This window comes from Liolophura sinensis, chromosome 6 (assembly GCF_032854445.1).
Source record: "Liolophura sinensis isolate JHLJ2023 chromosome 6, CUHK_Ljap_v2, whole genome shotgun sequence".
Taxonomy (NCBI): Eukaryota; Metazoa; Mollusca; class Polyplacophora; order Chitonida; family Chitonidae; genus Liolophura; species Liolophura sinensis.
Window position 1 is genome coordinate 44,617,825 of NC_088300.1, and position 16,406 is coordinate 44,634,230.

Here is a 16,406-nt window from a genome sequence, read left to right on the forward strand (position 1 = left end):
GGTCATGCTCTGCCTCATCAAATAGCTCAGTTATAAATTATTTGTTCGATTTTATTTTCTCCTGGGGATGAGAGAAAAAACTTCTCGTGACTTTTCATTGAAATGCATTCATTAGAGGGTTTTTTTTTTTTTGGTACCGGTACTCGAGTTTTAACTGCTGGTTTACAAGTGTTCAACCCTGGCCACAGATAAGGAATTTAACATCTCGCTCTTATTCTTCGTGCGGACATGCCCGTGCCATATTAAAGACCATTACGTTCATTAAAAAACGCTTGCCTTCCACCAATTTTGCTAAAAGTATGTACACCACACTTGAAAACATTCGTCTAGGACTATCCAATGGTCTCTGGTTAGCCCACTTACTGCATTTTTTGACGAAAATTCAAGTGAAGAAAAAAATTCTTTAGAGTAACATTAGAAATTTAACAGCTATCTATTTTCTTATATACTTACGTGACAAAAAACACAGCTGCTCAAAGCCTGTTCAAACATCCTTTTAATGGAGAATTTCCACAAAAAATACTTCACATTCCGGCCGTTCAGCCTGGTCATATTTATTAGTTTACTTGCTCTTCTCCGTGTTATAAAGGCATTGTCATATTCTCCCGTATGATAGACTGCTTCCCCCCCCACACACACACACACTGCTGTTGAATCCTTCCCCTTTTCAGAATAATCTTATCTGTGGATTGATCTCATTGTAGGATTGCAATAATCCTTCCTTAACAATTCGTTCCATCTTAATTCGAACCGTACAGATTTTCCCGCTAAAGACAACAAAGGCATATAATTCGGCCTGTAATGGCGTACGATGTAGAACAAACATTCTGTATGCACAAAATCTTCCCTCAAATTTCCTAAGCCCTGTGCTAAAAGAAACCCAATTAATATTGGGATCGCGTCGAATCTGAGGGTGTAAACCTTACAGAATGTTGGGTGGGTTTACTTTGCAACAGTCGGATTGTGTGGTCAGTCATTTGGTAGACTTGCCCACAGTAACGCTCTCTGGTTTTTGGGAAATTGCCAGTCGGCTCGGGATCCGTCTTCCTAAGATATTTCTTTAGTGAGAACAGATATAGTCGAATTTCAGCACTTTACAATGTGTCTTCGGAAAGCCCTAAATATCTAGAGACATGTTTTATCGTCTCCCCGGGAGACTAAAGTGCATGGCTTCCCATACCTCTGGCAAGTTAAAGCTGCCAGATACAGTCTATGGTTCTAATAACTTAGATCATAACGACGAAAGAACGCCTGTCCATTTTAACTTTTCACGAGAAAAGCTTCCCCGATAAAAGAAAAGTCCGCCAGGCAAGTTAATGGTAAGTTATCTTTGATCATAAGAAACTGGCAGGAAATACAGTTAAGGTGGATCGGTTCCGGTGGTAAATTGTCCAGATTCCGAGCCTGATATTTGACGGTTAGCACAGCGTTCTAGTTAGAGAACGAAACAACTGTCAAGTACACGCTAGATGAAGATGATACCAAATTACATAGGCATTTGCGTTGATATGTCCACCAGATGCACCATTCTTTATCGAAAAGCAGTTAGATTTGTTATAGTTTTGATTTGATATTACTTCGCGGATGTCATTGTGATAAATGCTGAGCCTTAACAAAGTTCAATCTTCAAAAAGCGTAATTCTCCATCTCCAGGTAAATATGGCGTTCGGATTCTACCATTGTTTAGTGTTTTTGGCATTATATAAGAACTAACGTACGTAACGAGGTAATTATCCAAAGCGGTAAGTAAATTGACTCCAATGCTCCTGGCGATTTCCGTGATTAACTTTCGGCTTTGTCTAATGTCCCAAAAGATCCTGAGCCGTAGCACGTGGCGATGTACAACTAACATCTATGATGGAGTGGGACCAGAGGAAAAAAAACCTCGCTAAGGACTTCGGGCCTATAATTAACTAAACCTTCTGTATAGAGACAGGAAAAGACAAATCACTGCTGAAGTGCATTTTTTGGAGGCCAGTTCAGTAAAGACAGCATGATCATTGTGGAGTGTGTGCTGCCTTGAAAGGATCGCATTACTGGCAATAAAAACAAACGCCTTTCAAAAACTAGGCCCTGTAGTTGTTAAAATGCCCCGGTAACCGCTGAGATGGGGAAATGATTTGATTCTCGCTGTCAAGTCAGTTTAACACTATATGGCGGTCCACGTAACTCGCGTACAATATACATGGACTAAAGCACCCAGAGCCCGGTCATCATCAGAGACAGTAAATAAACTGCTGTCAGCCAGTTATATAGTTTGCACAAATAGGCGCCAAATAGTAAAATCAGGAAATTATACATGATTCTATAATTTATGAGGCCAATTAGCCTTGCTTGACTCGCAGTAATCCCGCTGTACCCGTCTGATTGGCTTACATGATAACAGCTGTATAATACCGTAATTGGCGGGGGAGAGTGGAGCAATCAGGAGTCGGAATGGAGGCTGAAGTAGTAACATGCTGACGACGCCATACCCATAAACCACATCCGTTTGTCTTGATTAATTAATGCTGATATAGACCAGTAAGTATTGTCACGTAACTCACATAGTTGTGAGAAAAGACAAGTGGCCAGTGACCGTATATCATGTAACCGTACTATATAACTCTTCATTGTGCCCAGTCAAATTTCAGCGTCTTCGGATTACATCAGTAATATGACGTAAGATTGTAGGTCAAAGATAAGCACCATCTGGCTTAAAGTAGTTCAGAAATGTAAGCTTGTGACCTTCAATATACAGCGCCATCTGGCTTACCTTAATCCAGAAATATAAACTTGTGACCTGTGGTAAGTCAAATTTCAGTCAAATCTGTCTCATGAAGGGTCAGAAGTGTGACCATCTAGTTTATACTTAACAATTTTTCAGTCATAGGACGACGAGAAATTATTAGGTGTGTACATGCACTGTGTCTTCTTGTGGCAAGGTGAGTCCGTGCCGCCAAAGTACTCCCACCACTGATATACTATGCCGAAAACACCAGGCATGACACCCTATCGAGTAACATTATTATATCGGGACAACCAGTCCTATTTCCTTCTTCTAACCTGTTAGTGCTAAGCGCAAAGTGACACAGCAACAAGTAACATTTACAACGTCTTTGGTATGACCCTACCGGAGATTAATTCCAGGTTTCCCGGCTTCGAGATGGACGCTCAAACCCTTAGGCTACCGGAGAGGTCCTGCAGAGATGTAAGCTTGTGCCCTGTCCAGTCTGAGTTCAGCTTTATCGGGCTTGCATGTATACAGAGATGTAACCTCGTGTCTTTTGTCCAGTCAAATCTAACTTATACAGGTGCAGCAACGTAAGCTTGGCGTCGTGTGCCCAGTCATAATTCACCAAAACGAGGCTTACAGTGGTGCTAACATGTGAGCTTGTGCACTGTGCCAAAGTGTGTTCTCAATAAAGCTTTTCTGACGTGGTCAACTCACTTGGTCGTATGGAGTTCCAAGTCACTGATGACTACGGCATTTTGGATTGAACCTCTACAACCCCATGCACGAGCGCTTAAGGCACGGCGCAACTGTCGGGTTGAGCTGATTTACACAGGTATAGTAACATAAGCTTGTGCCTTTTGTCAGTCAACGTTCAGCGCAATATGGCTTACATGAACGCCGAGATGTAAGCTTCTGCCCCGTGTCTGGTCTGAGTTCAGCGCCATCTAACTTACACAGGTGCGGCATGAATATATAGATGTAAACTTGACTTAAAAGACTCATAACAATGAACAATTAGACAGACAAAGAACATTACAGCGAGGACCATAAACGTGCAGCCATTTATTCCTTTGCCTTGAAACCTACAACAATCAAAATATAGGCTTTGCACATGACTTAAATTTTACGCAATGTTTTTTTGTCTTAATTTTCCACATATTCTCCAGTTTCTGATATTTTTCAGACATAAAATATCTATATCCCTGCCTGCTGTCGTAAGATGTAAACGACAAAACAAATGCCAGAATCAAGCACCTAATCGGTATGTTTCATCGACATGTAGATATATCCGAAGAGCGCTCTTAACGGGTTAGAATCTAACGGACGCTCAGTATGTCTTCAAACATGCATGCTGTTTTATCGCTAGAGTTATCAAGGAGCGTCTGCCAAACAGCAGAAAATTATATCACTGTCAATTAGCCTTCTCTCTTCCAGCGGCGTACCGTTGAAATATTCTTGACAGATTACCCAAGATCCCAAGTATCTGCCAGTGCCTGCTTTGTTTCGCCATGGGAACATTTTTCCCTCTTCGCTATCAGACACGCAACGTTTCTAAAAAAAAACCTTCCACTAATAAAGTGTCAAAATCTCACATGGCAGTTACTTTCACTAATTATGTGTCAACATTTTACTCGACAATTATCTCCAACAACTGAGTATGAAAATCTCACACAACTACTTCCACGAACTGTCAAAGTCTCACCAAATCTCACTCAACTACCTTCGGTACCTAAGTGTCCTAAGTTGAAATATTCTTGACAGATTACCCAAGATCCAAGTATTTGCCAGTGCCTGCTTTGTTTCGCCATGGGAACATTTTTTCCCCATTCGCAAAATGTTATCTGACACGCAACGTTTCTAAAAAAAATTCCACTAATAAAGTGTCAAAATCTACCATGGCAGTTACTTTCACTAATTATGTGTCAACATCTCATTCGACAATTATTTCCAACAACTAAGTATGAAAATCTCACACAACTACTTCCACGAACTGTCAAGGTCTTACCAAATCTGACACAACCGCCTTCGGTACCTAAGTGTCAATATCTCACACAACTACCTTCGGTACGTTAGTGTTAATATCTCACACAACTACCTTCGGTACCTAGGTGTTAATATCTCACACAACTACTTTCACTCATTAAGAATCAAAATCTCACCCGACAGCTGTATTCGATAAAGAAGTGTCAAACTTTCACCCAACGTCTACATCGAATAAGTAAGTGTCAAAATCTCACTCGATTACTACCATCAACCAATCAAAGAAGTTCCGTGATTAATACCATTCCTATAGGCAAAGATTAAAAGTCAAAATAACACCTATTGTCACTGATAAAGCCCTAAAAGTATCCCGATCACTACCGTCACAAATACAGCGATTAAACTTAAGCAGCAATTGTTGTACACTTACAAGTTACCTGAACGCTTTAGGCCTTCTGTCAATCGCAAAATAGGCTGTAAAAGTTATCCATCAAGTGTTTTAACAATAATCAGCTTTTAAAACGCCTTCAACTGTTGACAGTTACCGTACATTTGCTGTCTATAATGCACCGTGAGCAGTTAGCCCACATTGATCGCAATGGTCTAGCGTCAACAACTACCCGACATCGAATGTCATTAATGCAGCGCCAACAGTTACCCGGCATCGACTGTCATTAATGCAGCGTCAACAGTTACCCGACATTGACTGTCATTAATGCAGCGTCAGAAGTTACCCGACATCGACTGTCATCAATGCAGCGTCAACAGTTACCCGACATTGACTGTCATTAATGCAGCGTCAGAAGTTACCCGACATCGACTGTCATCAATGCAGCGTCAACAGTTACCCGACATTGACTGACATTAATACAACGTCAGAAGTTACCCGACATCGACTGTCATCAATGCAGCGTCAACAATTACCCGACATAGACTGTCATTAATGCAGCGTCGACAGCTACCTCACATCGACTGTCATTAATGCAGCGTCAGCGGTTACGCGACATCGACTTCCATTGATCTAAAATATTATATCACCACTACAGTTTCCAACCAAGCATACACTGTTACACGACTAAAACTAAAAGAGCACACAATGTCGCCGAACCACCGGCGTTTCCATCCAAGCATAAAACAACCACTGTTTCCAAACAAGTGTACGTACACTGCTAGAGATTAATGAACTGGCAATTTACCGGAATGTTGTAAAGAAAGAGATCAATTAAAACACAAACAAAAGCCAAGGAACCAGCTAAATTCTTGTCCATATTATTTCACTATCTTCCTGGATAAGGGGAAAAAAACACCCTGGCCAGCATTGGCTACATTAAATCTGAATAGCCCCTGATGGCAATTACAGACGAGGAGAAGAGTGTTGGTGATTGCCTATTGTTCATATAACGCCTCTCTGCTATCTTTTCCGAGTCATTACTCCACCTCTCTTTGTACCGCCTCTCTGTCAGCTTATTCTGTTTCACCAATACATATCCTAACATTGAGTAACTTTGGCGAAATTGGTCTGTTCAGCACACATGCACGTTTGTGAACAATTGCTTATTCCCCCTCTACGAACAAGTTAATCCTATTGTAGGTACTGCTGACCGAGACACAATCTGGATACCAGCTGAGGCCACTGCCAAGAACTGTTCAGCATTTTACCGGAATAAGTATTTTCTGAAGACTTGCTCGTTTCTCACGTGCACATGAGAAAATCCGTCCACGGCACATCTTTCTTTTTTGTACTGAGAATCTGACAAGGTGAAAAGAATGTGTGGCACGAGGAATGAACTGCCTTTTGTGTAGGTCGCATATTATTTGGCTTGTTCAGTCCTAATTGTTGTGTTTGGTGCATCCTGGGATACCGAGTTTCGAATTACAGTTGTATAATAACTGCCAACGGCTGACAGAAAATGTTCCGGTTCTGACACCCGATGAGGTAGGAAGAGGGTGGGGTGGGGTGGGGGGGGCTGTGCTTTTCAATGCTACTCCTCGGTTGAAAGCTACCTGAAAGGGTTTATATAAGATGCGTACAAACCACTAGCTGGTGGCATAATTCATCACTTGTCGAGAAAGTGTCCACAAGACAGATTATTTCTTGTCGAGCCAGTAAATCTTTTCTTATATCATATTCCATAATGGAGCACAGTAGAAGCAGAAGCAAACATCATCCAATGAATTCTGAACACGTCTTTTATTTCAGGACATAGCCGCAGCATTACAGTCCGATTTCCGTCATACGGTACACAGACACACTATTTTGAACACTGACAATGACGACGACAACGACAACGACGACGACGGTTCAAGAAATTTCTTGGCAGTATTCTACAAGGAATTGGTTAATGAGACACTTGTCGTCACTGTTTAGTCTCTGGTGCGTAATTCTTGCGTTTTTAGTGGATACAACACCTCCTGCCATGCCATCGGTTTGGCTGACTCTAAAACCTTAGCTTAAACACAAAAACCTAACCGATAACATGGTCGACATGGACTATATCATTTTGAAGTCAACAGTAAGGGATTGTCACTCTACAAGTGAAATTACAGTCGTGGTTATTCATAATGCTTAGGTTAGCAATTGAATGGTTTTAGTAATTGACAAACGTAGGATTTACGAACGTAACCTGAAGTGAACACGCTTGCGGGTGATTCATGTTAATAGACATTGTGCAACACATGTACAAGAGATTAACATCGCCACTGTAATACTGCATTTAAGTAAAAACAACAGAATGTGAAAAGGCTTCCATTGTACCGTAACATTTGAGATGGCGAGTGGACATATTGGATGGCGAATTAGTGGTTTATGCTTGGTAAGTGCACCCAGGATGAATTTGGGGGAGTGAATTTTGGCGTAGCTTTCAACCACGTGATGTGCACGACTCTGTGCATATAATAGCAACTCAACGTTATTACATGCGAACTGATCATAAAATACATAATGCGTCTTGAAGTGGGTTCAAATCCACAGTGCACTGCTTGAAGGCCACATGTTCGAATCCAGCGGTCAGGAGAGTTAACACATGCCTCCGTAGGTGCCGTGGTTTCTCCGGGCCTTGTCTGGCTTAGATCACTTATAAATGTGACCGCCGTCATACAGTAAATTGAAAAACGGTATCAAGCCGATATAAAATACCAATCCGATAAATAAATGAGTAGTGAGGGATAGTTTTTGTCCGTGCCATTGGTTTCAGTTTATACTTAGGCAAGCCTGTGGCATGAAACAGGCAACGGGATCAGAATAATTGATGAAATCCTATGTGTTAATAAGAAAATAATAAATGTTAACCTTAAATCACGGCGTGTTAAATAACTTTGTTAGCTCAGACAGACCCTGTATCGTCAAATCTATACTCGTCCACAGTGACATGCGCCGAGTTTGTACAGGACCGAAGCTAAACAAACGTCCTGTCGTTCAGCTCTATATCACAGTAATACACATAAAGCCCTATGAGCTAATTATAATCAGCCGTCTGAAAGGTGGGTACCATCTGTGCAGGGCTGCCACCATCAAGCCATTGTGTATAAATGCGTAGACTACCCAATAAAAGGGATACGTGTGTAATTGTGCACATCTTGATATCTTTCAATAGCTGACCATGACTTCTGTGTCTTTTCACCCCCATAAAGGTTATGCAGGTCTCTGACTTCGCAATCCCGCGCGGAAATAGACACTTACTAGTTGGCAGTATTTAGACTTGCGGGTGACTCCAGTCGCCACCCGTCAGTGAACCAGTTCGCTTTGTACGTAGCGAGTATTTGCGCCAGGACAGATGGTCTCTGGTTATACCTACTCAAGAGGCTTGAGCTGTGTATACCACTGAGGAGGTCTACCTCTGGGCTGTGGTCAGTGTTTACTAGGGCGGTTGTCAGTTCGGCCCAGTGTTTGGTTGTGTGGGCGTGGCACCGGAGTGACATGCAGGTAAGCTTCTTCACATTGTATACGTTCCAGCTATATGATAGTCCCCTACGACCTGGTCAGACGGCAGACTTTCAAGAGGTATCAGTTTGGTCTGTGATACACACAGTAACTAACTGTATATGTATATAGTTTTAATAGCTATAATGCATAGTTGAGCAATATATCCTGGTGTTTTTATACAGTGAACAGACTTGATTTAATTGATCCACAATTCCTTTTGACGATCTCAATATTTCCATGTTAATTCAGTTATCATAAGTTATTCACTCGTCTACAACTGGTGATTATTTGAAGTACCAATTAACGGCTGAATTAACAGAGTATGCATTTGCTTCTAAAGCAAGACAGCAAGCGAAGGCCTTGCGGGCTAATTACGCCAGTAAATATAAATATTAGCTTTCTCTCTGACTTTGATTTAAATAAAGTACGGGTTCGATGTTTACAAAACTTGTGGCACTGAAAACGTGACAGTGCCAGTTCGAGCAAAGAGAAGGAGGAACATGGAGTATCAAAGTTTTCATAAAGTCACCTTTGGTTTAGCTGTGTGCAGATATGTATATTGGTATCTGACATACGTACATACATACATACTGTTGGTACAGTACTCTGCATATTACAACCATCCCTAGGGAGGCATTTACCGTGAATCGTGATATGACCTAAACGATGCTGAAAGCGACATTAAATCCCAAGTAAAGCAAACAAATAGACGTTTCACGTGGGCTGAAAGCATGGAGAGCTGTTAATGACGAGATCATTAGGTACACCTAATTAAGCGTGACACTTTGACGGACCGTCCTGTCAGTCACAGCCAAGTCCATGGTGCATACAACAAGGTGAATATAGGTACGCTTACGCACGTAACATAAATGTATAGCACTACACAAACCTTGTGAATATAAGGTGTGCCGTTTTACCTTTACATTATTCGTTGTTCCTTCTGTGTCTTTTGTATTTTTTTACTGAATATCAGATTCCAGGATGTCTTAATAGTTCACCGTAAAATGGTTTCACCTTTCTTGATAAAAGCCTGAGTGACGGTTTAATCCCCGGACGTTTTGTTAGACATTCTGATCGGGTTATATTTACACCGAGTCCCATGTTAATAGAACTCCACGCCTGCTCAAGTCAGGTGCTGTGTTTATATAGTGAATAAATATAGTTTATCATACACACTAAATTCAAAAGACTCACGAATTTGTCTTTGACGGTCAAAATACACAAATGTCTGTGTGATCTATTGTGTGTGATAGCAGCCAACGTGACACATGGGGGTGGTTTTCGCCGTATAATTTGGTGTCCGCAGTGGCAATACGTGTTCATCCGTGTGCTTGCGTGTGCATACTACTGGCCGATTTCTGTATCTATGTTGTTTAGCTTGTTCTACTTCCGTGCCGTCACTTGTACTTGTTATAATGTTATATAAGGACTAGCACCAAATTTAGCCCACTCAAGAGAATCATTGGCTAGCTGACATGTGGTTGTTTAGCCAGCTGTGCCGGTTTTCCAGTTGGTACCCCTTGCCGTTCCGATATGTGTAGGGTTCGCTCCACCGACATGTACATGCCAGAGAACAAGACAGTACTTTCGCTAGGGAAACAAGGATGAAGTCAAGAGGTGGTTAGCTATAGCCTTGCAGATATCAAACCACTGGGCATAAATTTGGATGTAACTTTGGTGGATTTTGTGCAGACAGGAAGCAGCAACCGAACCCTGGTAAGTTACAGAAGTCCTGTTGTTGAGAGTTCTGTCAGTGGTAGCTTCCGTCAATGGTACATTTGCAATAGCGTAAGCGCAACGAGATACTACTAGCTAGATGGTGATTTTATATATATATATATATATATATATATATATATATATATATATATATATATATATATATATGGGCGTGTCTGTTGGTTGGGCGATTAAGCAGAAACCAGTATCCTGTCCAATATCCCTCTCTCGATCACAGGGCACCTTTATATTACCCGCATGTGTTCACGCATTTTTTCTCGCTGTTGACACATTGAAGCAGAGTGTCACTAAGTGTAGACTCTTTAATACGCAGCACACACATATGTATATAAGCGCGGTGTATTTAAGACGTACAGCATGGCCTGAGGCTGTTGATCAGAATACAATTAGCGTTACTTTGAGTACATGTGACAGGGAAAGCCAGATTGCTCTGATAGGTATTTGATTATTCTTCTTACATTCTAACGGTATTCGGTTAAGCAGCGACCATCCAGGGATCAATGCTCAACTGGCGTTTATGGGCTGGCCAGGCCGTTGTAGGCGAGCAGTTACCAGATAAACACTGATACCACAAGCTGCTGCACGTGGTTACGAGCAAAGAATGATGGCTTTGTCTTCTCCCTTTTAAATCCTCTATTGACTCCTCTAATAGACTACGGCGCTAATCCACAAGTACTGGTTCTCTGGCCACGGGAGGGCACCTCCAACAGACAGTGACAACTGACGCTCAAAGTCACATGTTTGAAGAACGCAGATGAAAAATAGCCACCGAGTGCGCGTCAGTTAGCTAACTGTGTGCAGAGTGATCATAGCGAATAAGGTTGACTCAACCGCACCTGTCCAGCTCTTCTTCAATCAGGTAATGTGCATTCACCCAAATGAACTATTAGCCAGTTTGCTTAAGTTTAAGCTCACGTTTTGACTTCATTACTTACCTGTCCTAGATGAAGATATATGGGAGATGTATGTGTGCCAGCTGAGATGACTGGGGAGAATTGACAGGTTTTGATGTGATGAGGAATTTTCAGTGCTCGCTATATTTCACATATGTGTAAATTTATTTGGTACTGGTAATGATAGTTACCAAAGTTGTGATTTGCTTTGTGCATACATAACTCAAGCTTCTAAGACTCCAGAAGAATTCTCACAGATCACTTTTCTGTAGTAGCGCCATAGGCTTGTTCGTATTTTATCCCCCAACTCCACTCCCATATACCCACAAGGTACATGTATCATTCTATTAGCTATAAAATCTTGTTATTCTGTGTGACGAGTGTACTTTCGCGCTAAACCTATACAAATGCTTACCGTCACGCAAAGCTAGCCAAGGAATGGTGGAATAATGGCTAATAAATATATATGAAGTAAGAAGTTAGGGGAAGTTCTCAGTATGAGAAGTTGTCCAAATTGTTTTTAATGATTTCGGAAAGAACAAGTGAATAATGAATAAAAAGGTGCGTTAGCTGAATCAGTATCCAGAATGTATATCACGATATTTCCAAAGACACGCAAATAGCTACCGTTCATATATCCATGGTGGTCCTAGGTACCCATAAGCAGGATTGTTGCTAGTGCATCATATTGTATCGTAAGCTATTACCTTGTATAAAAGCCACTCTGACCAGTATCTAAATTTCTAGAATAAAAGCTCTAATTTAGCACACAAAAAAGCACGGACTTTTTATTTCTAACAGTGACAGATTTAAAACAATTTTGGTGTCGATTGATGTAGGTATGAATATTAGTAGAACTTAAAATGGCACCCCAGTCACTTGTATATAGCAGAAAATGTTTCCTCATTTGAATCCGCGTGTGTGTGTGTTGTAACTGCCTTGTATCCGACTGCTAATTAAGAGATATCTTACGCTGACCAAAATTGGACGCAGTATGCTGTGTAGCGTCAGTCCGGCATCCTTCTGCCGTTATTCTGATTTGGATCTTGGGAGAGCCCCTTCTGTGTATCCCAGATGATACTGACCAGTCACGTTGTGTTGACAGGGGGTTGAGGGAGAGGGGTGGGGATATGTGGGGTGCTCTGTCTTACCACCCATACCTGTCAGATGATATTGATCAAAGTTGTCCCCACCCTCACATCAAATCTTAGAGCGGAGCCGAGTTACAGCCTGCCACACGTGGTCCCCGTAACTGTTCGTGTTAGTTCCGTTCAGACGAGCAACAGCGAAACACCTGTCGATGTTTTACCTTGGCTTCGGCTTACACCCTATTTCTAGAATTCTACCAACCCGTAATCTCAACCGTGGGCTTAGCACGCATCGAGCAAGCTAAGAGAAATACTGCTGACAAAAATTAGTCGACAGTCATTAGAAACGAGCTAGATTAGTCGATCTGTTATTGGTTAGATGAGGGAAGGGCTCGAGTTAATTCTCTTAGCCAGCCACCCTGTGACGGAGGAATGCGGGAAGAGACTCGGGCCAGTTGTCAGGGCCGTAGGAGTCTGGGAGAAGTTATGTCCTGTAAAACAGAAATAATTCATACCTGGTGCTAAGGGTTTGCCGGCTAATCGATGTACTGGAGCACACGTGGAATACGTACAAACATATTACCATATGTCGGTGACAGAAGTTAACGTTTTGTCCTGGTGTTCAAACAGCATCCTGCTTGTCCTCATCGATCCACGGAACTTTGTTGACTTGGTATCGGCTTTATGAGGGTCAGTCACTCGCACACAGACTGAACTGAGACGTAACTTACAGTTACTGATTGATGAATATCAGAGAGAAGCGCCGTCTTAATGGGCTTCACTTCTTGATAATCGTCAATAGATAACGGTGAAATTGGCGGTGTAACTATTTACAACGTAATGTAGAAAATGTTGGATTTATTTTATGATTCTTAATTCCGTTGCAAGCCTCGAACTATATCTGTACTTCCATCAGTTGAGGGTTGAAGTTATTAAGTGGTCACCTTTACAAACCACCCACGGTGATTACGATTCCACCCACGACTTCATACATGTAGATAACACAAGGTCAAATAAGATTATACTTCATGTCGTCTTCCTTGCTTCAACTAGTTAGTTTATACACATGGTCATGTATTCTACTAGAACAATAATTATCTCTCTCCACTTGCAGGTTAATGTCTGGCGGATTTATTCCTCTGCCTATGCACTGATTTATTTAGACATCTTCTGAGTAAGCGACTGACTGATTGATTAAAGGGCCCGTATATTATTTGTTGAATCAAGGCATTAGCGGACCAACTTACGAAAGAAACTGCCAGCTGGTGTGCAGCCATCAATTGATTTCTTCAGTGTGCGAGACTTAATGCATATGCACACATCTTTCTTAATGTCTGTATTAACTGGGTAAATAACAGATGTGGAAGCAGGAGACTGCTTTATTACGGACACTGTCGTGTTATAATTCCTTCCTCTCCCAGTTTAATCGCCCTCTAGTCTCCTATCAGAGTAGCCCTGGATTAATTTAACCCTGGTTATGTACGCCATCATACAGCATGGATAAGCACAATAATGGGGATGGAGGGAATTTGATTACCTCTGTATGATCATCTGCATGCCTAATGGGCTTCTGTCTTATGATGTTTGCAGGTACACAGACAGACCGACATGTGGTGTCCAGGTAGGAGTAGTGACTTCAGTTAAACAGCGGTTAAATGAGTTGGAGTGGAAGTTCGGACGAGTTATCAGTAGACAGCGGGTGTGTAAAGGGGAAAGATAAGACGATGTGCTCACGGTTAAACCTGATCGCGGTCACATGCTGAAGTGAGATTCCCAGCCGCCTTAGGTATTCGAAGATCTACGGGAGCAACGTTTTGCATTTCAATACACTCGACGCTGTATATTCATTTCCTGGGCGAACCGTGTGAAGATCTGATTCAGAGACGAGCTTGCCAGTTGGATAGCGCTCATATCAAACCATGATCGAACAGACGCCGGAGCGGTTCGCTGAAGTCTTTGGGAAGCCACAAAGAACAGGGCCTAACTTCTGATGGAACCGTCACTTGCGGCGGAGTCCGGCACTAAGTTATAGCGTTCGCCAGGATTTAATCAAAGAGCCGAGAACGGAATACTTACGAGCCACTAAAATGGATTTCACTGTCTTGCCAATGGATTAGGCGTGATTAATGCTTCAACAGACTTGGAATGATGGCGTTTAACAAACTTTGGGTGGAAAGATACAGCTTCGTTAGTGAACAATGCATGTGTTTGCCTGCGACTTCTCCGAACACGCTTTCTCACTTATCTGGATGTGGTTTTCTTTAACTGCTGTTATTCTTTGTTGTTTGTATGGAATATGTTAGTGACGTTAAGTTTGTGTTTGCGGATCAGCCTCGCTGTGATACAATCTCTGTTTGCCCTTGGCATTTCCAGCCGGCTGGCACAATCTTCAGTTTTTACCTTAAGGCAAATGGCACAGCGGTGATTACACTGAATGGAGAATGAAGGGAAATTGGACCAACTTCAGCGATTTATTCTTTTCCAGTGGTCTGGAAGAAAATTCGACAGAGCGAACACAGTCTTATACTTTGGCTGAAAGTGCCTTAATCGGCCTCTTCCTCGCAATAATAATATTTACTGCTATAGTGGGAAATGTACTAGTGTGCGCAGCCGTGTTTACCGACCGGCATCTGAAGCGAACCAGTAACTATTACATTGTTTCCCTTGGTGTCGCTGATTTACTGGTTGCGTTGATGGTGATGACTTTCGCTGTGGTCAATGACATATCGGGTCGCTGGCACTTTGGTCAGACCTTTTGTTCCATTTGGATATCCTCGGATGTTATGTGCTCAACAGCGTCCATATTAAACCTGTGTGTGATTAGCCTAGATCGGTATATACATATTCGCGACCCGCTACGCTACGACAGGTGGATGACCACTCGGAAAGCGGTGCTTATTATTCTAGCCGTCTGGTGCTGTTCTGCTCTTATCTCTTTCTTGCCGATTCATTTAAAGTGGCATAATCCAAATGCTGACATGGACCCCATAGACCGGGATGCCTCGATCTGTGTTTTAAACCTCAGTCCGGTCTACGCCGTTGTCTCTTCCACCATTAGCTTTATTATCCCGTGCATCGTAATGCTGTCTATATACTTCCGTCTCTATCGTTACGCCCAGAAGCACGTGCGCAGTATACGGAAGCAAACATTCACGCCCGAGCGGGTGTATGGTACGACAGTGGGTGGCAAGCAGAGCGGTTATAAGGTGTCCGATCACAAGGCGGCCGTCACATTAGGTGTCATCATGGGTGTGTTTCTCTTCTGTTGGTTCCCATTTTTCTGTATTAATATCATCGCTGCATTTTGCTCAACGTGTGTGCCCCCGTTACTGTTCATCGCTTTCACATGGCTGGGGTACGTCAATTCTGCTCTTAATCCTATCATATACAGTATATTTAACCAGGAATTTCGCCACGCTTTTAGAAAGCTGCTTTTCCCAAGAGCGTGTGTAGAGTATTGCTCACAGCGTAAAATAAACAAACAGAAGACAAATTCTAATGCAAATAAAAGTCTTCTCGTGACTACGTTTGAAAAAAACGGATTATCAAACAACTGCCAGCAAAACAAGGATATGGTAACGGAGAAGATTACGGCATTATGACAAAGGCCTGATAGAGTGGTACAAGATGTATTTTGACACTGGGACGAGAGAAGCGTATTAACTCGGTTCTGATTATCTGTTTGTTTGATATGTAAGATAGGTAGGCATGCATAGATTTTCCCAATGTTTGGTGGTTATGCAAGTTTATATATACACATATATATATATATTTAAACAGTGTAATAAAAATGCATTGCTATGTTTTTTTGATACAAATATTGTTCACTTCATGCTCGGCGAATTGTTTGCTCGTCTAAAACATGTATATTGGGGAATAATTATAAGTATTTCGTATAGTAATTACTTTGATGCCCCGCATCCTATGGTAGGGGCTGTATATACTGGTACCTCAGGTGAAGGCCGGCGCGACAGCCGTTACCTTCATGATTAACCTATTCCTCCTCTCTAACCACGTTGACAGATAATCCCGTCACTGGGATACCCTGGCCAGTGTTATTGAACTCA

The 16,406-nt window shown here is 42.0% G+C and overlaps 1 protein-coding gene across 4 annotated transcripts in view; it reads left to right on the forward strand.

Moving 5' to 3' along the window:
- Positions 1-16,041, forward strand: part of LOC135468182 (dopamine receptor 1-like) — a 32,975-nt gene extending 16,934 nt beyond the window's left edge. Inside the window, exons 1-2 of one of the 4 annotated variants that reach the window (XM_064746272.1) lie at positions 10,133-10,334; positions 13,930-16,041. In XM_064746272.1, the coding sequence (XP_064602342.1) occupies positions 14,781-15,941 (1,161 nt within the window). In that variant the 5' untranslated portion in view covers positions 10,133-10,334; positions 13,930-14,780 and the 3' untranslated portion in view covers positions 15,942-16,041. Of the gene's footprint in view, positions 1-10,132; positions 10,335-11,108; positions 11,218-12,992; positions 13,030-13,929 lie in introns of those variants that run through there. The other 3 variants (XM_064746276.1, XM_064746273.1, XM_064746274.1) reach the window with 3 other exon arrangements.
- The last annotated feature ends 365 nt before the right edge of the window (positions 16,042-16,406 follow it).